Source organism: Brachypodium distachyon, chromosome 4 (genome assembly GCF_000005505.3).
Source record: "Brachypodium distachyon strain Bd21 chromosome 4, Brachypodium_distachyon_v3.0, whole genome shotgun sequence".
Lineage (NCBI taxonomy): Eukaryota > Viridiplantae > Streptophyta > Magnoliopsida > Poales > Poaceae > Brachypodium > Brachypodium distachyon.
Window position 1 is genome coordinate 3,685,742 of NC_016134.3, and position 22,143 is coordinate 3,707,884.

Here is a 22,143-nt window from a genome sequence, read left to right on the forward strand (position 1 = left end):
AAGGTGACGAGTAGAAAAATAGAACAACGGGTCAAAACAAAATACTCCCTTTGTCCAAATCAAATGTTGCAATTTTTTAAACATCCATGTACCTATACAGTAAAACTCAGTCTGCGAAGGAGTACCTAGAGGTATTTGGTCCCACATGTCATTCCCACCCGGCCGTTCCACCCTCCACCGTGGTCCGCTCTCGCGGCAACTGGGCCACCACATAAGTTGACCCCACAAGTCAGATACTCCGCACCACCAACGACTTGGTCATGCTTTATAGTCGACAAATCTTCCGGAATTAAAAATTCTGTCTTCCCTTGCTTGCTCCGGCGTCTTATCTCTTCCCCCGCGCAGCCTGGTGCGTCCCCTTCTTCCTCCCTCCCTCCGAGCCATCCAATCCCCTCCCCGAAATCCTCCTAATCCAATCTTATCGCCAAATCATTCGCCACTAGTGCTACTAGCATGATGCTAGCGCGCGGCCACGCAGCAATCGCCGTCGCCGCACGCGGGAACGATCTTCTTCCGGCCACAAATATCCAGCTTTCCCTGGTCGCTGTCTCCCGGGGGGTTGCTTCCAGTTGTTCAGCTTGATTTTGGTTGGAATTGGGGAGGTTTTCTGGTGGAGAGGCTGGAGAATTTGTGGTTCCGTGGAAGGATTTTGAGGAGAGTTTCCGTGGCGGACACGTACGGTGTCGGGAGTCCGTCGAGGAGGTGATTACTTCCGGTGGTGGTGGTCGTGATGGCGACGACGACGCACTTCACGCCGTCGCAGGCGCACGCTGCGTCTGCTTCCCACCACTCTGCCGCGGCGGCGGCGGCGGCGGCGGCCACGGCCACGGCCACCGCGCGGCTTCATGCCTCGGCTTCCGCGTCGGCGCCCGCCGCGGGGGCCGCGCTCTGCCCGCCCTTCCTCGTGGCCGGGTCCCACTCCTCCGCGGCGTGCCCGCCGGTACAGAACCCGATATTTAGTGGCTCCGCCGCGCCGTGGGTGGTGCAGCCCCAGCGCGCCGCGCTCTGCCCCGAGTTCCGGCGGGCGCGCTCCACGAAGAATATCTCCAAGCGCAACAACCGTGGGGTGGGCTCCCAGGACCGTGGCGGGCGCACGTTCTCAGTCGCTGCCGGGCGCTGCGTGGACAAGCTGCTCCGGGTTGCTCCCGAGGACCGCCGTGCGCTTGGTGCTTCTCTGTCTTCTTTCCGGGGAGAGCTGGTTGCTCCTGATGATTACTGCCATATCCTTCGGGAGCTTGGCGACAGGGACAAGTCCGCAATCCGTGCGCTCGAAGTGTTCCATGCTGCATTGCCGCTTGTTGGCAATGGCTCCGTCGATAAGGGCAAGCTTTTGACTGCTGCCATTGGGGCACTTGGCAAGATGAGCCGCCCAGACCTTGCACGAAGAGCTTTTGATGCTGGCATTGCAGGGGGTTATGGCAACACGGTGTTTGCAAACTCGGCGCTCATCTCGGCGTATGCTAGGAGTGGTCTGGTCAACGAGGCAATGGGGGTACTTGAGTCGATGAAGGGTGCAGGCTTGCGGCCTACCACGGTTACGTACAATGCGGTGATTGATGCATGCGGAAAAGGGGGTGTTGACCTCAGGTTCACGCTCGGATATTTCCGTCAGATGCTACGGGACAGACTTTGTCCAGACCGGAAGACGTTCAATTCACTTCTTTCTGCGTGTAGCCGTGCAGGGCATTTGGAGGATGCTCGTGCCCTGTTTGATGAAATGATCCATCTTGGCATTGGGCGTGACATTTACACATACAACACGTTCATTGATGCAATTTGCAAGTGTGGCAACATAGAGCTTGCTATGCAGGTTCTGTTGGATATGGAAGCGAAAAATGTCAAGCCAAATGTTGTTACATACAGTACATTGATTGATGGATACTCCAAGTTAGAGAAGTATGATGAGGCACTCAAGTTGTACGAAAAGATGAAGTCTTTGGGGATTCAGTTGGACAGAGTTTGCTACAACACCGTGCTGGCTATTTATGTGAAGGCCGGAAAGTATGGAGAAATAGCTATAGTGTGTGACGAGATGGAGGACTCAGGGATTGAGAAGGATACTGTGACTTACAATTCTTTGATTAATGGGTATGGAAAGCAGGGACGCTTGGACATTGTCTCTTTCCTCGTTCAAGATATGAGGAGACGGGGTGTAGCTCCTAGTGTACTCACATACTCAACTTTGATAGATATATACTCAAAGGCAGGAATGCACGGAGATGCATTTAATGTCTACTTAGATTTTAAGGAATCTGGCCTAAAGCCTGATGTTGTTCTATTCAGCTCTTTCATTGACACATTGGCCAAGAATGGCTTGGTAGAGTGGGCTTTATCTTTGCTTAATGATATGACTGAGATGGGTATCAAGCCAAATGTGGTAACGTACAACACAATAATTGATGCATTTGGCAAATCTAAGGTTCTTTCTGAGGAGGATCCTGAAGCTGGGGAAATGGGAATTGTTGGGGTTTATAACGGCCAGATCATTAGGGCTGCTAATCCAGTGACAAGAGGACGCTCTGCCATTGATGTCAGGATGAGGAGGTCCCAGGAATTGTATTTCATTCTGGAATTGTTTCAGAAGATGGTCCAGCAGGGTGTGAGGCCAAATGTTGTTACATTTTCTGCAATCTTGAATGCTTGCAGGTACATCTTTATATAGTTTGTTGAATCCTCTTAATGCTGTTAGTAATTTCGTTGTAAGTCTGATTATTCTGCTACTTGATACAGTCTAGCCATTTCCTGGCTGAAAAATACAACTTGGTAAACTAGTTTTAAGTTTTAAAAAATTGCATTATAATGGAAATTAGTTTCCTTTTGCTTATCAATAAAGTTTGCTAACTTTTATTTGTTTTGCGAAAACATGAAAATTACTACAGTACTGTATTTTTAGTAAGCTCTCATTTTTTTTTGGTTCTAGAAAAGATTGTAAGCTGAAGTTGTTCTTATGACCTTATTGTTATTTTAGTGCAAAGAGAAAAGAAATACATATGAGAGCTGACCCTGCTAATTTAGCTAGGTAATCATGTCGGTTATGTAATCTGAATCAGCAGAGCTCGAAAAAAAAAACTGAATCGGTCAATCAGCAGAGTACACATTGCACTCCTCTCCATCCTGCAAATATTATATATGGTGTCTAAGTCTTCTCTTTAACTTGTCCTTGCAGTCGCTGCAATAACTTTGAAGATGCAGCTCTATTGCTGGAACAACTTCGCCTGTTTGATAATTTTGTCTATGGTGTTGCGTATGGGCTCCTTATGGGTTATCAAGAAATTTGGTCTCAAGCACAGTCCCTTTTTAATCAGTTGGGACGCATGGATTCTCCAACATCCTCTGCCTTTTACAATGCTCTTACTGACGTGCTATGGCATTTTGGCCAGGTAGGATCTTCTCCAAATGTACATCTTGATTTTAGTATTGTATTGTTAAAAAGATAATCCTGAATAATTCACTTGCTTATTGATAATTATACTTTCAACTGACTGATTTTATTTTATAAAAAGAAATATTATCAAGTACTAATCAAGTAATCATTTATTTAAGTAACTTTGAAGGACTTTGTGTGTTCGTAATCTTCCCTTCTTCCTCAGTGTCATAGATTTTTGCCATTGTCCTTAACCTTGGTATACATGCAATTTGATCTTTTGAGTGAAGTTAAGCTGGGAATATTCCATGGTACTTTTAAGGACGAGTGTTTGTAATCTTAATTGGTCCTCACTGTCACCTGGCGTTATCTTTTAACCTTGCTGCTTGTTAGACATTCAAATCATTCAAATAAACGTTTCCGATGCAGTATATCGGCAGTTATGATAATATGATGTTTTCAGATTAGTCCTGAACTGGGATTTCCTTGCATCGTTTTGTATTTTATTCACTTGAGTTATACTAAAAATTCTTCAGATGTATGTAGGGTAGCAAGGCTGTGTGAGATGCAAATATCTCCATTTTACTGCATATATAGGATTGCAGGGTTAATTCATTCCATTATCTTGATGGGATATGTGTGTTCCTTATCATTTTCAGAGGCAAGGAGCTCAGCTAGTTGTGCTTGAAGGGGTGAACCGCCGTGTTTGGGATAACACATGGAGTGAGTTTTGCTTGGACCTGCACCTCATGTCATGTGGTGCAGCTCAAGCAATGGTTCATGCATGGCTCCTGAATGTGCGCTCTATTGTCTTTGAAGGACGAGCTATGCCTGAGTTCCTAAGGTACTTGATGCGAGAACTTACTTTTGCGTGTGTTTGATACATTTACAGCAGTCATGTGTTTGTACAAATGTGAAGGATGTAAACTGTTAGTCTATCTGTAAATAGGAATTGAAGCCTTGTTTGTTTTGTATATCTCTACAGCATTCTGACAGGATGGGGAAAGCATAGCAAGATAGCAGGTGCAAGCACCCTCCGCCATGTCATCGAGGCATTGCTCAACTCAATCGGGGCGCCGTTTCAGGTCGAGCGATTCAACATCGGAAGGTTTGTGTCACCCAGCGCTGTGGTGGCTGCCTGGTTGAGAGAGTCCGGTACCATGAACATACTCCTCCTCAATGATGAGCGCGCGCAGCATGCAAGCCCGTCCAGCATGTTACCGAGACTGCAGGCACTGCAGTTGTAGCCCCTAGAGCCGCTAGTGTCTTGTCTGTAACTGTAAGCTCCCCCGCCTTTCTTCAGCTTGTCTTCTGCCCTTTTCAGAAGATTGTAGTGTATTATATAGGCTCACCGAATCAGAGCTTGTTTTGTTGTTAAATTTCGCTGTTTCAGCCGTTTCAGCCAGCAATGTTGCAGAATTGGCAGTGTACCTTTCAAGTTCCAACTCCTTCAATCAAGGGTGAAAACAATTTATTCAGAGTTGGCGTCTGTTGTCCCTGACCTTGAACACCTTACACCTGTCACTTTGTCTATGGCAAAGACCAGGTATCATAACTGCTCGTGAGAAGTGTAGTCTACTGCCATTTACAGCCACTTACGTGATGCCTGCTGGTTAAGATGCCTTGAGTTCTTCTCTCAGTAATCTCCAATGAAAGCTAAGGCTAGTAGTGCCCATGGAAGGATGCTGACACCTCCACTGTGTTTTGGCCCCTTTAGCTCGTGATGCTGCTTTACAAGATGCCATCAATCAGCTTTGTTCAAGATGCAAATTGGGCACCTCCCCATCCATGAATGATGAACAGCCTGTGGTTATGTGGGCAGCTCAAGTGGTTGGCTGATGAGGCTGGAAAAAGAAGGCGAAAAAAGGCGTGGCGGAGAGGATTGCAATGTGTGCTCTGCTGATTCATTCAGTTGAGGCCACTGTATCATGGCCCCTTTCTGTGCAGTTGGATCTGAAGATGGGCAATTGTCAACCATTCAAATCAGGTCAAAATTGGCTGAAACCTGTGATACATAGGTGCCGCTGACCCCACCTGCCTATTTTCGCATAATCGGTATTTTGACTCTGTGCACACAACCCTTAAGTCGGTAGGCGTGGGCCTGCTCAGCTTGCAAAAATTGATCTCGATCTTCTCCTAATTTAGATATCTTTTTCAGCACACTGAAGTGGCATCTTACACGAGGAGGCAGTCAAAAAAAGGGCAGAGAAAAAACAACCAATGGTCTCAGGAATCCTGATCTAGCCAGCCAATTGGGGTTGGAAGAGAGTGACAATATTATGGCAGAAGAAATAAAGTCTGAACATCAAATCCAGAGAGGGGGGTTTGCAAGTTGCAAAAAAGACAAAAGGGGATTGCGTGTGGGAGCACAGCAGCAGCAGCAAAATTAGATGGGTTGCTTCAGGGCCATGCAAGCAAAGCTAATGATTATCCAGCAATTTGGGACAGAGAGGATATGCTCCCCAAGTGAGAGGAGGATGCAAGAACTTGACAGGCTGAAAGAGATTGGTCCAACAGCAGATTCACTACTATTTGTGGACAATTTTCTTCTTGCAACTGTTACTAATACTGCTATTAGTTCATCTGGATTACGGGTTGAGAAAAGAGCTCATAGAAAATTCAACAAAGACTCTTTCTACAGGAATAAGAACAACAAAGACTTTTTTTGTTACAATAAAATCAAAAGCGATCAGCTGTCTATTCAATATGAACAAATAGATGAAATAGTACGATCTTGGAACAGGAAAATTCTTCTTAACAACTACCATTAATGTATATATATAAATATTTGACATTTCCTGATATCCAACAATGGCCAAACTTGACAAACACATGTTTCAGACTTTTTTTGTTTTGACTTTTTTTGTTTTGTTTGGCTTGCATTTGGCGTAGACATCTCTATCACGAAAACCATTTTCGTGGAATTTTCACTGTGTATGTTGCCTAGCGATATTGTTATTGTCGGACAACATGAAGCTCAAAACAATCTAAAGATTTAGGTGCGGAGACCTACATGTCACAAACATTTTATTTTAATTTATAATCAAAGAGAATCTCTCTTGACCTCAACAAATCAGCCACAAAAAAATGGAGGGAGCACAAAAAAACTGAAAGAGCAGCACCCATACAACCACACCACAAAACACCAAGTAGGCAGTTAGAAGCCGAACCCTAACACAACTGTGGCAACACCAGCAAGGAGAAAAAAAGAGGCTTTGTAAAGTGGACCAACCAATTTGCCATTTTTCTTTGTCTCAAGATGACGCCACAGGTTGGCATTGGCAGTAAGGTAGATGGATAGGGACAGGGACAGCCCCCATCTCCTCCCTCCCTCCCAAAAATAATACATTGGGAAATAAAGAAGAAAAAGATAAATAAATAAGTTTTTAGGAAAATTCCAAAACCCTAAATAAAAACTAAGACCAGAGCTATCACCTTTGCACAAGGCAGCAAGCAGCCTCTGTCTTTTTTATTGTCGAGCTGACCAATCACAGGAGGAGGACCCTCAAGAACTCATCACCTAGGCACCAATTTCATTTCCCCATGTAACTTATTTTATTTATCTCCCCTCCATATTTTTCTTGTTTATTTAATTATTTTGTTCGCCCATTTCGGTGTGGGTGATAGATAGATTCCAACCCTTCTTGCTGCTACTTGTCCAAGCAGAAACCAAGAACAGCTTCCCCCCAAGAAAAGATTGTTTCTTTTTTCCTCGATTTGGTCCGGTTCTGTCGAAGAAATCTCGAGGAGTCGCTGCTGGATCTCTGGGAGGAGGATTTGCTGCGAGTTCTTGCTTCACTTGAGCTCGAATCTGCCTCGGGAGCTGCCAAAGCAGCAGCAGCCTTACGAGCTCCAAGGAGCCGCGGAGGGTGAGGTGGGAGGCGGCCTTGGAGCGCTCGGGAGGGCCGTGGTGATGCCGCCGGTCTGATTTGGTTCGCGCTGATGTCGATGGAGTCCACCGGAGAGGAGCTCTTGAAGAAGATCCGGCAGCTTGAGGTGGGCCAGGCGCAGCTGAAGCAGGAGATGTCCAAGTTCGCGCTGCCACCCACCGGCGGGGGTGAGCGGCGCCGCTCGCAGTCGGTCTCGCCCTGCCGCGGCGCCTCGCCGCATCCGCCGCCTGCTCCTGCGCCGGCGACTGCAAGGCGGCTCTCCGGGGGATTTGATGGAGGCCCGCAGGCATGGGGCCGTGGCTCCGCGTCGTTCTCACACTCGTCGCGGCTGCAGCGAGAGGGCCGTGCCGCGGCTGAAGGAGGTGCCACGGGCGCCGGCCTGCCGGAGAGGCAGTACCGTAGGGTGCTTCAGGCGCTGGGGCAGTCCGTCCACATTCTTGACCTCGATGGAAGGATCATATACTGGTGAGTTTTCTAGCTCTTCATCAATGTTTCTTGATTTTGTTGTGTGCGCTGCACTTGTGAGTTTGCCAAATGTTTGAGGAAATGCTGCGGTGGTGCTGTCCGTGCATCCACTTGAGAAATATGTTACAGGTTTTTCTAGGAAAGCAATTGCTTTTGGTGTCATTGTAACCATGCACGCGATGATGGAAGTTAAAGTGTGCATAATTGAAGAAATCTGCTACTTGTTGAGTTATATAGAACCCTAGGCTGTGTAATGCTGAAAAAGTTACTTATGGCCCATCACAGTTTGTATTGCTTTGAAGTGAAGCTTTTGCATGATTGGACAAATTGTTAACGTTAAAATTACACAATAAATCATCAGGGCAACTTCCTCCATTGTTGTGCAAGTTACCTAGAGCCAAGATTTGAGTGATACAATTGTATTAGGTTTTTGAATGTTTATTTTTGTTTGTGCACTGTATTACTTATTCAGTTAGAATCTGAGGCATAAGTGACCATTGACTTCTTGCAAATCTAGAGACACTGTTCTGCTGCCCTTTACATCAAAGCATCAGATCATAGTTTGCTAAGTGTGTACCTGCTTCTTAACTTTATTAAATATAAGCGGTAAACATCATAAAATATGTTTATAGTCTGCAATTTTGCATGGACCTTTTTTTTCTCCTTTTGTTCTTGTTAATGCTTCCTTAGTTCCTTATCACAAACAACTATCATTTACTGTGATGTAGGAATCGATCTGCAGAGAATCTCTATGGTTATCCTGCATCAGAAGTACTTGGTCAGGATGCCCTCATGCTACTGGTTGATTCACGTGACCTAAGTGTGGTAAATGATATGTTCCGACGTATTTCTTTGGGTGAGAGTTGGACTGGGAAATTTCCAGTGAAGAACAGGGCAGGAGATAGGTTTTTAGCTATTGGCACCAACACTCCTTTTTATGATGAGGATGGCAGTTTGGTGGGCATTATTTGCGTTTCAAATGATTCACATGCCTTGGAGGAGATACTCAGTGGACCTTCAACCTCTGCAAGTTCCCATTTAGAATCATCTAGACCCACCTGTTGCGATGGCAGTTGCAGCAACAACAATCGGAAAAACAGTTTGTTGAACAGAAGTCCATTTGACCCTCAGCATCCCCTGCCATCTACTATAGCCTCCAAGATAACAAATTTGGTGAGTTCTGTTACTACTTCTAGTACTAAACAGAAATGAATACGTTATTAAGCTGCAGTGTGATATTGTCTCTCTATAGCATGTCTTCTTAGTTTTTTTTTTCTGCTAGTGTATTCCTTTTTGATATTTAGAATAACGCAGGCTACCAAGGTTACAAATAAAGTTCGTTCTCGGGTCAGGATGGATGAGAATGGTGTGGTACGGGAAGGTGGCAGCGGTGAGAGTCAATGCTCTGATCGTGACACCAAGGAAGAGCCATCATCTAGTGGACCAAGTACACCAAAAGGGGATGCATCACGTGGTGCCTTTGCTACAGAAGAGAATTCCCCTGGGAAATCAGCTAAAACAAATAGTGATGAATCAGAAGGAAAAATAGGTCTCCACAAGATCTTGAGTTCAAAAGCAGAGGCACTGTTGATCAAGAAAGGGATATCATGGCCTTGGAAAGGACGGGAGAATGATGGGCCTGATGGAAAGAATCAAGTGATCTGGCCATCATTGCATGGTGAGCAAGAGATTGACCAGAATCATCAGAAAATTTCTGACAGTCAAGGTGCTGAATGCAACCAACCTAACAAAAATGAAGTATCAGGTTCCTGGTCCTCTTTCAACAATAACAGCTCAAGCAGTGCAAGCAGCACTGGAAGTACTAACAGCAGTGTTCTATACAAAGTTGACCATGAAGCAGACTGTCTGGATTATGAAATCCTATGGGAGGATCTTGTCATTGGAGAACAAGTTGGCCAAGGTAATTGCTTGACTTGCTTCTACTTTCGTGAATTCTTGTATAGATCTTTGATCATATCAAAGTTCTAGTGCACCGTTTCATGGGGATGCATACATCTTTTCATATGAGGGCTTGCTGCCTACTTCTTTTCTGTCTCATTTTCTTCACACGGGTGCATGTACATGCATGCAGTGCCAAAGGAGCTGATGTCAGCAAGATATATTCACGTTTCAAAAGTTCAAAATGCTTCCGGGTGTGTTTGGTTTGAGCCCCAACTAGCCCTACCAATTTTTTGGCAAATTTTGGTATGACCAAATCAAGGGCATGACCAAATTTTTTGTCACTAGATGTTGTTTGGATTGCAGCCATTGAAAGGCTAATTTTTTGACAAACTTTTTAGACATAAATTTTGTTTGCAACCAACTTGATACTCAAACCGTTACTGGCTTGATATTTGCTCTGATTGAATGCACATGAGGCTTACCGTTTAACAGGAGAGAACTGTATTAACCATAAAGAAAAGGAAACAGGCTTGGGCCCACCGTGATTAGAGGGCCAGCGCCACGACCAGTTTTTTGGCGGAGCTTTTCTTCGCCCTGAGCTCGCCACGGATTTCGCTGGGAAAGCACGGGCACGCCCGAGACTGGGTTGGCAAGCCAAATTTTCGGTCCCTATCCAAACAACTGCCAAATATCGTGGGCTAACCAATTTTTTGGTACGGTTGGATTTGGTTGTAAACCAAACAGACCCTTAGTTCTCAAACGACACATCTGGTCTACAATCTGTTTTCACCATTATTCTCATTGCGACGAGAACTTCAAAACTAGATCCCACTTGGATATATTTCGACGACTTTATTTTTGGGCACAAAGTTACCAGCCAGTAATAACTAAGTTACCGGACTATTCACAAAAAGTTATCAGCTTCAAAATTAGACCTTACTTGGAGATGTGCGGACAACTCCCCCCCCCCCCCCCCCCACACACACACACACCACCCGTACAACGTCGATCTTGTACATAAGACTGAAAGCACATCTCACTCCGTGCTTATCAACACACAATGCAAGGGAAATCCTACATGTTGCAAAAGTTACCAACATACAATGCATGAGCTTCCCAACAAATAATTGAGTAGTGCAGATAGCTACCAACCAATTATAAATAAAGTTACCAACACACAACACATAAAGCTACCAACACAGTGCATAAAGCTACCAACACAGTGTACAAAAGCATATAACGTTATCAATCCTCAATGCATGAAGTTATCAACCCCGCAAAGTGCAGAAAGTTGCATTTGTTTGATGAGAAATAAAAAGGAATATCGAGAATTCGCGTGGCTGAAGCTGAAGCAGCTACTTTCGAAGTAACAGAAAGAAAAGCAACGACTGGAGTGGGGGAGTCAGAGTCGAAAAGAGGATTCCTCGCTTCTTTCTCTCATGCAAAACCGTGCATGAGACTTTCATCTCGCACGGCTCCTAAGTGATAAAAGAAAGAAGAACTCGTCTTCTTTGTTTTTTGATTACCTTCCTCGCGTATGTATAAGACCAAATCCATTCTTTTTCGAAATCGATTTCGAAAAAGAACTACTAATCCTTAACTTTTCGAGGAATCCTTCATCAGTGGTTGTGAATGACTGACTTTTTCAATCATAATGAAAAGGAGAAAGATAATGAATGCAATGAATGAACTTACCAGCACATGATGCATAAGGTTACCGACCTACACAGTTCATAAAAGTTTGCATTCAATGGGAGGTACAAAATTGGACAAACTTACCATCCCATAGGGTACAAACTTATGTGGTACAAAAGCTAGCAACATCCGATGCATGGGCTTACCAACACACCATGCATATAGTTACCAACAAGCAATGAATAACGTAACCAACAACGGATGCATGAAGTTACCAACCCCGCACAGTGCACAAAAGGTTGAATTTCGAACTGGAGGGACAGAGTTACCACCCCCACAGGGTACAAACCTACACGGATACTATATTGATGTCGGGTGATAACTATAACCTGAACAACCTGCATTGTTGGATAACTATGTCGATGTCAGGTTGGTAAATATAACCTGAACAGTTGGGTAACTAAATCACTGCTAGGGCGATAAGTATGGCCTCGGCAACTGATAAATACATCTATTTTAGGTTGATAACTATAGCCTAAACAATAGGATAACTACATCGGTGTTGGGGTGATAAGTATACCCTCAACAGTTGGGTAACTACATCAATATTGGGTTGATAACTATAGCCTAAAATGGTCAATAACTATACATATATGGTGTGCTCCTCCTATCCCCCGCACCGCCACATCGGCGGCCGCTCCCTCCTCACTGATGTCACGCACCGCTCCGTCAGCACCAGCATCCTCTCCATATCCACCACCGACGTCGGCCCATGTTCACCACTCACCACCGTGTCTCCTCCTCTGTAATCTGTACTTCCACAACGCCTGCACCACATCAAGGTAGGAATACACGAAAAATATGTACACGCTAATGGCCTATCAAGAATCAAGTACCATTGGATCATACCTTACACATTTGGTGGTGCCAATAGGGCTCGAGATTGCGCTGAAGTACTAGACGCTGGTCTTGTTCATGGGATGGGCTATGCCTGGGTGCTCCTCCAGGTCCACGTACCCGACGGCAAGGGCTCGACATCGTCGGACATCACCACAAGCCCTCGAAATCCTCTCTGATCTCAAGTTGGATGGCAGCGGGGAGGCCCACGTCGCCGGGTCCCTTCTTGTTCCTCTTATTCACCTTTGCTCTCCATCCACCGGCGTCGAGTTGCCCGACTCCTTCGTCCTCGTGAGTACAGGAGCCACTAGCGGGTGCTAGGTCGAGGCTGCGCACATGCCTCCATGTACAATGGATGGCAGAGGTAGCAGTGGCGGACGAGGAGGAGACGAAGGGGGGCATGGTGGTGCGGAGGTGAGGCGCGAGGAGGAAGAGGAGGGGATCAGCGATTTGGGGATGGGTTGCTGTGTGTGGGCGTGCGTGGGCAAGGCGACGAGGCATCGAGGAGAGGAGAAGGAAGACGAAGCAACAAGCAAGAGGGTGGGCTGCGCTGGCTGCTAACTAGGCCTTGGCCCAAGCGGAAGAAGGAAAGATGGGCTCAACCCAGGTGGAGAATAGATCGATCGTTCGGTAGCTAAGCAAGTATGGAACGTTCTCCCAATAGATTAATTGTTTAGTAATTGACTAGTTGGTTATTGTCAGCACTGTTTTTTTGTTTGTTATCAGGAATGATAAAAATAGAAGCACAATAAGGTGTACAGCCGTGTATTTACATTGACTATCTTTTAGTTGTGACCCTTTCAATTTTGGTGTGTGCAGGCTCTTGTGGGACAGTATACCATGCGTTGTGGTATGGCTCGGTATGTTCAGTTATTTCTTTGTTGCATGAATGACTTACTTTTGTTTACTTTTGGTAACTGGTATCATTTATTTTGTGTGGCATGTTTTTGCAGGATGTGGGTGTGAAAGTTTTCTCCAGGCAGGAATATTCAGAAGAAGTGATACAGGCCTTTCGACAAGAGGTAGTTTTCCTTCTTTAGCTACAACTTTGGTTGGTTAACTCATGAAATATATAAGCAAGAATCCATATCTCTCTAATCAGTAGAGTGGTTTAAGTAGTTCTTTAGCCTGATTAGCATCAAAGCTGTGATGTTTTAATGATAGTCTGGCCTTTAGGGCCTCTCAAAGAAACTTCGAGTCTGCAGAAAATGTGTGTTTCATGCCATGGTTGCCAAACAAATTGATGTGGATAGATATGAAAATAGCATGGTGACAGATCTTCACATATAGTTTTTTTAAGTTAATTGTGGAAAACAGAAAGAAAAAAAAACTGTCATTAACTTCAGATCTTGTGGCCTCATTTTAAGTTTTGGATTTTAAAATGAATTGTCATCATTCATATGTGAAGGTATCCCTTATGAAGAAACTACGTCATCCTAATATCCTGCTCTTCATGGGGGCGGTTACATCTCCACACCGCCTCTGTATCGTAACGGAGTTCCTCCCACGGTATGTTCCTTGCCTTTTACAGCTTAGATGTTTGGAAGTTAATTATTCTCTGGTTGTTGCCCTCTGTTTAAAATGTACCAGAGAAATACCAAAGCATTGTATAAATCACGTTGTATGGCTGATTTATAAACACAGTTGCAGTAAGGCATGGCAAATGTCATCTCTGTTTGAAGTTGAGTACAAAAAATGGCACAATAGAGTGCCATGTCACCCCATTTTCTACCTACTGTTTGATTCAGATCTTATTGGCAAAACCAGAAAATACACCCAAGAAAGCCACTCAATAGTTATATAATCTAGGGTGTATTATAGAGTTCTAAAGGATACTAGTAAAGAATTGCCATCGCCTTGACACCTTCTGTCTCTAGATTTCACTCACCTACATACGAAGAACAACTTATGTCACATGGTTTGGATAACAATTTTTGGACTCTACCCTAGCTATATCAGAAGTATTTGGCCTTGGTCAGTCATTGCCCTTTTTCTCTTGTGGTATGCATACTTGTGATATTTTTAAATTTGTGCTCAAAACAACAAGATGGTTTTGTTCCATTCTTAACGAGATATGACTACTACCGAATTTGATGGTTTTTACCTACAGAAAAATGGGTCTCATTTTCATCATTCATTGTTCCTTGTAGTGGAAGTTTGTTTCGCTTACTTCAAAGAAGCACTACCAAGTTGGATTGGAGACGACGTGTTCACATGGCTTTGGATGTTGTAAGTGCATTTCTGTCTAGCAGCCTCAGGAATTGGTGAACAAAATAAGTTAGGAAATATGGAATCTCTCAGCTGTTCCTTTTTAGCTTAGATAGAAATGCAGTTAATGATTGAGAAAACCAGAGAATTATTCTTAGGGTGTGGTATCTAGAGGCATTTATTGCATGCAGAATGTAAAAGGTGACACATCTGATTTTATATTTGTTGCAAGTGGTTATGTGTAGAAGTGGAGTTCCAGGTAACAAAGGCCACATCAGGTAGTTTCAGTGTAAGAAAGAACTATGTTTACAAAGTGAAAAGAATGTGACATCTTGTATTTTCAATAATGTTCATTTTCCCCCTTGGGTGGCTAGATTCTACCTGAAGCTTTGAAGTATTATTAGTATGATATTATTGTGTGGGCATGATTGATTCAAATACTTCTAGTCTAGCTAGTCTGCATTTCATTTCGAGCGAGGAATTCTCCAACCTCATAGATGATAAGAAAGTCTCATAAGTTTCTACATTTAAGCTCTACATATGATTCCTCAGTCATTTTTTAAAAGGTTATTTATATTCTGCAGGCAAGGGGAATGAATTATCTTCACCACTATAGCCCACCTATCATTCATCGAGATTTAAAATCGTCAAATCTGTTGGTTGATAAGAACTGGACTGTCAAGGTAATATTACAGTTTATTTTCCCCCAAAACCTTTTGCAGTTCCTACTTGCCTCCTCTCATCACTTCCCGCCCAATCAGGTTGCAGATTTTGGTCTTTCACGTCTCAAGCGCGAAACTTATCTAACGACAAAAACAGGAAAGGGAACGGTAATACAAATAAAATTTATATGATTGCCTTATATTTTTTAGATGATCTTGATTGCCTTATATACTTGCGTGGATCCTCTGAATTGATGGGATTATCATTAAAGATTTCTCCTTGTCCCTAACACCATTGATGTTGATTTTCAATGCAGCCTCAATGGATGGCTCCGGAGGTATTGCGCAATGAACCTTCAGATGAGAAGTATGGAACAATTTTAATCAACAGAAGTTCCTGTAGTCACATTTGTAAAAGTATATGATTGTTAATGACTTCAATGGTGCAAACTATATAGGTCTGACGTGTATAGCTATGGAGTGATCTTATGGGAACTTGTTACTCAGAAGATACCCTGGGAAAATCTCAATTCGATGCAGGTATATTGTTTTTCTTTAGTATTATCTGTCAAAAGATCCTCTGATTTTCCCATACATTTGGTTGCAGATTGCAGTGTACTTAGAGTAGTATTTGTTTTAGCAGCTTCACAAAAAATTGAAGGATTTGTATAGTGTAGTAGTTTGTTCTGCTTGGGTTGGCTACGTTGTCTCTTTCAGTTTGGCTCAACTCTTAAAAAAATGTTTGGGACAGCAACATAGTCGAGGTGACACATGTGCTGGTTGACATACGAAAGCTCAGTTTATGTTTTTTTTTTCCGGGAAAACTGTAGGGAGGCCCTGACAGTAAAAGTTTATGCCTTCTAAGTTTTCCAGTTTAATTACGATTGCTAATATCATTGGTCACCTAGAAATGTCAACAACTGGAGTTATGAGAAGTCTCGAGAATGGTGTGTTATTTTATTATTTTGAAAGGGTGTTATTTTCTTATCATAGCAGCACAGGTGCTCACTTTTACAGAATACAACTTTGTTGTGTTAATCCTACTTGATCTTCAGAGTATGTATATTCATTTTTGAAATTATTTCTTATGTAGGTCATTGGTGCAGTAGGTTTCATGAATCAAAGGTTGGAGATTCCTAGTGAAACAGATCCTTACTGGACATCACTTATCCTGAGTTGTTGGGAAACGTATGTACCATTTTCTCCCTTTTTCCGCTTTTCTTAAGAACTTGCCTTTTCAAACTTCGCAAACTTGGAACTGTACTGGCTTTCTTACATACTGTGTGTTCTTGCAACCGCTGTCCTTGCTGCAAGCAGTGACCCACAAAGCCGTCCGTCGTTCCAAGAACTTCTAGAGAAGCTTCGGGAACTGCAGAGGAAGTACGCTGTCCAAACTCAGATGCAACGAAATGCATCTGCTGTTGCAAAGAACAGCATCATTGAGGAATGAAGATTGCATGCAGCTTCTTGCTAAGGCTAGTGAGCATGCGAGCGAGGAGGGAACATCGTCGGTGGTGCCGCGACGTGTTAACCATAAGAATGATTCGTACCTCTAATGCTGAAGATTGTGCATATGAGGTAGGCACCCTCTTGAATTCTGGGAACAGGCCTGAACTTCCTCCAACTGCAGGTTCTGGCAGCAAAGGTTAGAGTAGTGAGCTGATCAGGCTGGCACTTTTTGGGATCTCTATTTCCATGGTGATGCGCGACTAACATCGATCTGTTCGATCTGGCTTGAATTTGTAACACGATGATGATGATGTGTAGTTTGTTGTGATCACGACCCTGTATGTCAGTGCCAGATCCTGATAATGCACCAAGTTGAATCATCAAGAACGCTGTAAGATTCATGCTTGTTTTGGTAAAACAAAATTGGTTGTTTCAGGACGGAAAAACGTACTACTACACCTTGCAAAGTTGCAAATCAGATATGTGAGGAATATAAGGAGTATATTGGTGCAATTGTTCTACGGACTGGGCTCTTTGAGTCATACTCTATTTCTGCCTTCTCAAATGAAGCGTCTACGCAACCACTCTGAAATCAACGGCGGCAGACGGGCAGAGCCAGACCCTGATAATGCAAAGGGTCATTTTCAGACAACCAGATGTGAACACCAAACCAGCGTGTTCCCTGCCCCAAAACATACAGGACATGTCCTCAATAAGTAAAAGAAGTTCAGAGTTGAAATAACTTTCAAAAAAATTGGGAAAGAATTGCCAACTTTTCAAACATTACTTCAGAAATTTGGGGAAAGATTCCAAAATTTTCCAGAAAAAAACGTCCAAAATTTTGGGAGAGCTTTTAATTTTCTGGAAGAACTTGCAAAACTTCGGGGATGGCTTCAACTTTTCCAACTTTTGAATTTTCAAAAATCTGTGATAAACTTCCAACTTTCTTTAGAATTTATCAAACATTTGGACATGGTTGTGTTTTTTTCCCTTGTAAAATGCATAAAGAAATTCAAAATATATACTAACATAAAAATTGCAAAAACGATAATATTACTGTACAATTTATATATTTTTGCACTTATCGGTGGTTACTTAAAGTTTTAAAACGTACAAAAACTGGATCTCCATTGCGCCTCTCTCTCCTTTGCATCCGGCCTGACCCTAGCCCTCCGTCGGTCGATTCCCGGAGATTCTCTGCCTCCCTTTCGACAGCGGTCGCCGGCCGCCGCCCCTTGCTCATCCGCATCGAATCCAAACTCCTCCGCCCCGGATCCAACCCCCGCTGGTCGCCGCCCTGACCTTCTGTTCACAAGCTCCACAATCAAGGGCAGCGAGAAGGTAATAAATGTCACCCATTACCATTAGGCTATGCCGAACTGTGATTTTGTTTTGTGAAGTTTTTTTGTTCCGAATATGGACTCTCTGGGCTAGTGATTCTTGAAATCTTGTTGTTCTGTTCTCCTGTTTACCGTGCAAAATGTTAAAGTTCTTTCATTAATCAGGCAAGTTTGTGTTGGCATTATCATAGATTGTTTGGTTAGTTTTTCTTTTGAAAGTTCCCGGCCACCTGCTAAGTCGCACATGATCACCTCCGTGGCCTCCTTGTAGCACGAAGGTTGCCTCATGGACATATTTCGAGGAGGATCGGAGTTGAGAGTTCTTATCCACCAGATTCAATGTCGGCTAGTCACATCATATTATTGAGAAATTTTAGGTATTTGTGGATATGCACGGGTATTTAGCTAGCAAGTAAAACAAGGCTTGCTAAAACCTCCCCCCTTGCAAAATTTAGAGCATATTTTGACTTCCCAAGTCGATACTTTCATATGAATAGTTAATCCGATAATACATTTAAAAAAAGAATAGTGCCTGGCCTTTGACCGGAATGTAATTTAACAGCAGAATGAGACAAATCATGGATCAACGGGTGGTTTAATTACAATAGATCACATCGCACTATTGATGCATATATATAACAGGAGATGGCTGTGTGCATCAGCCGATGCAGCTGCCGGATGCATGTCCTCCTTTTCGAAAGAAAAAAAACATAAAAAGAGGAGGAAGGAGCAAAAAAAGATAGAATGCTTTCATCAGAGAGGACGGCCAGAGAGCCACCTGACGACCATGGCCAAGCACTCCTTGGGCTTATACTCTGGAGCAGTGTGACCACCACCCTGACCAAACAAACAAAACAAATACATTGAATGTTCGTTAAGCATGTCAAACAAACAATAGAATGAAGGGACACCACTCGCCATACCTTGACTGTTGCAAAGGTGAGATTATTTGAATACATCCTCGTAAACCTGCACACAAATCCTTGATGTTATTAACGCCAAAGCTGATAAGAAAATGTTGGATAGCTAGGCGAAGATATTATAGTTAACTGAATTCATTTACCCTGCGACTTGGATATCGGCATACCAAGGCCTCCACTGGTCCACGATGGCGAAGCCGAGAGACCGGATCCACGCCTGCGTGCCAACGAAAGGCACAACCATGTCGTGATCGCCGCTGTAAACCAGACTCCGGTAGCCTCCGCCGCTGGTAAGAAGGCTCCGGTGGTACTCCACGCTGCTCAGGATATCGGTGGTGTATGGAATGCCATGGTTGCACCTCAACCACAGAGGAACACTTCCCTTGTGGACACCCAGAGCCTCTCTTACCTCTTCCTTGTTTGCCCATATGCTTGACATAACATATCCTTCATCCTGCAGTAAATAATAATATCAGATAGGATTATTACAACTTTGTGTGACAACGTGGTAATTAATTGAACTTCTTGTCGGCGGTTACTAACTCTACAGTCTTTAGAAGTCTGAGACAAGTCGTTAAGCTCTGCAGTACTGCTGTTATCAAGCTCAAGCATCATCATCCTGCTGCTACTACTGCTGTCTGAATGTCCATTATATGCAGCAGAAGAACATTTGGGTTCAAGGATGTGATGTACGTTTATGTCCTTCAAACACTGCGATTAATTTGCAGAGAGGAAAAAAGAAACACACATCATGATCAATAGTTAAGATGCGCTTCAAGCTTATCTTAATTTCTGTTTGGCTCATTAATCGTACTTTATCTATTGCATCATGACAATCTGCGCATTGCACGCTTCGGTTCATGATACCGGTGTCCAAACTGCAGCTTTCCTTGTAGATCTGAAATAAAGAACATAGAAAATGTGAAGTGAATTAGTCATATCAGAAGAATCGAGACATGAATTACTGAAAGAAATTTTTGAAAGTTCCTCCAATATCTACCACCTCATATTGTTCATCGGGTATGAGGCCCATCCCATGGGCATATGGAACTTTAGATGTCACATCGAACTTCCTATCTGTCAATGGGTTGCCTATCATGTAACCCTGAAGCAATTATAGCACTTTAGCAACCACTGTACTTAACTGTCTCAAAAGGCAACACCAAGAGGAAGACAACCAACATTACTTATTCCAGTAGGAAATTAAGATGAAGGTTCTGACCTTGAGATTAAGAGCTGGTTGGTCGCCCATTTCTGTACCTGGAATAGGTAAAACCATGTCTAGATTATTACTTGGACTTTAATTTGGGGAATCATTTTTTTATGCAGAGGTTAGAGGAAGCATCGTCATCATCATGCAAATTTCATAAAAGATTTTTTTCTGAAGAAGGAAGTTAATTACCCTTAGCAATTTGAAAGGTCAGCGGTGGTGTGATTAGTCCTGAATATGAATCTCCAGCAATGTAAAGTGGTTTAGACAAGAATTCTCGATGTTCAGCATACCACTGCATTGCAATGGAAGGGAGGGATAATCTCAGCTGATCGAATATCATGAGAATTCAGAATCAATTAATCGAGTGAGAAGATGTGATGGCGACCTTGGTAAGGAAGATGGCAATCTGGTTGACAGCCTTGGTGTCGGAGGACTTGTATCCATCGTCCGTGACAGAGTATGAGAAACCAGCTCCAACAGGGGAATCAAGGAAGATTACACTGGCCACCTATATTTACATATATATAATATATAATATTTTGTTGAGAGGCAAGAATTAATAAAAACTTGAGATGCATCCAAAAGGGAAGGATATATGGACTATTACTAGCCTTTGTCCAGGAATCCGGTCTGTACACCAGTTTTGGCATTCCACCACTGTCCATGTAAGAATATGGAGATTCAAAGCTGAGAGGGCCTGAAGTAAGTGATCTAAGTGAGTATTTCGTTTTCTTCAAAAAGAACCTCCGGCCTCTGTATGGATTGATCACGTACCGATTTCGTAGACAAGGCCGGAGAAGGCTGAGCATCCGGGCCCACCTGTCAGCCAGAGCACGACGGGGTCCTCCTCCGGCTTCCTCTCCGATTCGATGAAGTAGTAGAAGAGGCGGCTGTCATTCACCTCCACGTACCCTGATTCAAGGGAGAACGGGAGAGGTCCATGGAAGCCAGGGAGATGCCTCACCACGGTCCGCTTGTTCTTGTTCTCGCTGGCGGTGGCCTGCGCGAGGACGGTGAAGAAGAAGAAGAAGATGATGACGAAGAAGAAGCCATGTCTACTTTTCATTGTCTCCTGGGCCGAGCTAGCTACCTAGCTGCTGTGGTATGCATTAATATCTGCGGCTCCCCCCTCCAGTACTTATACAATGTAACTAATGGATGGGCACCTTAATTTCCTCGAGTAGAGAAAAGGAGTAGTGCCATTTCATTTGTCATTAGGTGCAGCTGGCTAGCGCTGCTGTCTCTTTGAGTTCACTCGAGAATGAGATCCACGTTCACTGGCAATAAACCGCACGCAAGTGTCACGTACACGAGACACCATGACATCTACCAGCTTCTAATCTATACTGGAGTAGTATTAATCAATTAATTGCTCCTTGCATGCTAGCTAGTCAAAATTAAGCAGCTGCTACTGTTTGGGTGCTTCAAATTAGTCAGGGTTTATCTATACTTGTGGTAATGTAAGCTTTTAAGGGATTCCTCCCCTTCTCCTGGCCGAGGTTTAAAAAAAATTGTTTCCAATGGCTGCCACCGGCAACTAGGTGGAAATACTTAGTATGGTTGTCGCCTTCTTTCACATTCTGCACCTTAACCCGTTAGCGCCAATAAGTCTCCTCTTCTCCGGCCAATTCACCCATCCTCTCATGACACCAATATTTAACCCCCCAATTGGGAATTAGAAAGGTGAGAAGTTTCAGCTTTCATATCCAGATCGTCAATAATCACTAATAGCCTTTGTTTTTCTTTCTTATAGACACCACACAAATTTTTCCCTAGTTCCTAAGGATTTTACGAATGGCGCAAAGTTTATTCTACCGAAGATCCACTGCCGTCGAGCCCCGCTGCTCCTGAACCCGATTTTGGGCGACCATGTCATACAACCTTTCTCACTCAACCAAGCGAGCTCAAATCGGAGCAACGGCTGGTTGCCATAATGAGCCGCCACTGCTGTTTCTAACAAGAAGGGAATGTGCTCCGAGAGGAAGCAAGTTAATGCTCTTACGGACACCAACAGAAACTTGAGTTGCCAATCTGAGCACATGAGCACTCGGTCTAACGAATTTGCCCAAGTAAACTGTCGCCAAATAACGTGTGTCCCCTGTAGATGGCTATCTACTTTAACACGTAATTTATAACTTGCAAAACATGAAAAGGGGTAAATGATTTTTCACTTTGTTTTTTGAAAAGGGGAAAATGAT

General features: G+C 43.6%; 3 protein-coding genes and 1 long non-coding RNA gene across 5 annotated transcripts; 3 read left to right on the forward strand and 1 right to left on the reverse strand.

Moving 5' to 3' along the window:
- The first annotated feature begins 301 nt into the window (after positions 1 to 301).
- On the forward strand, positions 302 to 4,844 carry LOC100822908 (pentatricopeptide repeat-containing protein At2g31400, chloroplastic). Its single transcript, XM_003579245.4, has 4 exons — positions 302 to 2,646; positions 3,167 to 3,380; positions 4,024 to 4,208; positions 4,350 to 4,844. The coding sequence occupies exons 1-4, from the start codon at positions 731 to 733 to the stop codon at positions 4,609 to 4,611; spliced, it is 2,577 nt and encodes an 858-aa protein (XP_003579293.1). The 5' UTR covers positions 302 to 730; the 3' UTR covers positions 4,612 to 4,844.
- Positions 4,845 to 6,808: 1,964 nt separating this feature from the next.
- LOC100830264 (RGS domain-containing serine/threonine-protein kinase A) lies at positions 6,809 to 16,985 on the forward strand. The gene is made up of 13 exons (XM_003579058.3): positions 6,809 to 7,719; positions 8,448 to 8,892; positions 9,034 to 9,640; positions 12,973 to 13,013; positions 13,107 to 13,175; positions 13,562 to 13,662; positions 14,304 to 14,382; positions 14,946 to 15,044; positions 15,123 to 15,191; positions 15,341 to 15,390; positions 15,482 to 15,563; positions 16,117 to 16,211; positions 16,341 to 16,985. The coding sequence occupies exons 1-13, from the start codon at positions 7,307 to 7,309 to the stop codon at positions 16,471 to 16,473; spliced, it is 2,283 nt and encodes a 760-aa protein (XP_003579106.2). The 5' UTR covers positions 6,809 to 7,306; the 3' UTR covers positions 16,474 to 16,985.
- A 588-nt stretch (positions 16,986 to 17,573) lies between these two features.
- Positions 17,574 to 21,404, forward strand: LOC104584368. Its single transcript, XR_732061.3, has 2 exons — positions 17,574 to 17,813; positions 20,062 to 21,404. It is a non-coding gene; the product is annotated as an uncharacterized LOC104584368 (long non-coding RNA).
- On the reverse strand, positions 18,326 to 20,316 carry LOC100823215 (serine carboxypeptidase-like 18). Of its 2 annotated transcripts, XM_014902657.2 has the most exons (8): positions 20,135 to 20,316; positions 19,955 to 19,992; positions 19,736 to 19,837; positions 19,547 to 19,630; positions 19,276 to 19,443; positions 18,876 to 19,186; positions 18,736 to 18,781; positions 18,421 to 18,649 (listed from the first exon to the last, which is right to left on the reverse strand). In XM_014902657.2, exons 1-8 carry the CDS (start codon positions 20,283 to 20,285, stop codon positions 18,566 to 18,568), a joined length of 984 nt encoding a protein of 327 aa, XP_014758143.2. In that variant the 5' UTR covers positions 20,286 to 20,316; the 3' UTR covers positions 18,421 to 18,565. The 2 variants fall into 2 exon arrangements, with proteins under 2 accessions (XP_024310452.1, XP_014758143.2); XM_024454684.1 differs by having other exon boundaries at positions 18,326 to 18,781.
- Positions 21,405 to 22,143: the final 739 nt, after the last annotated feature.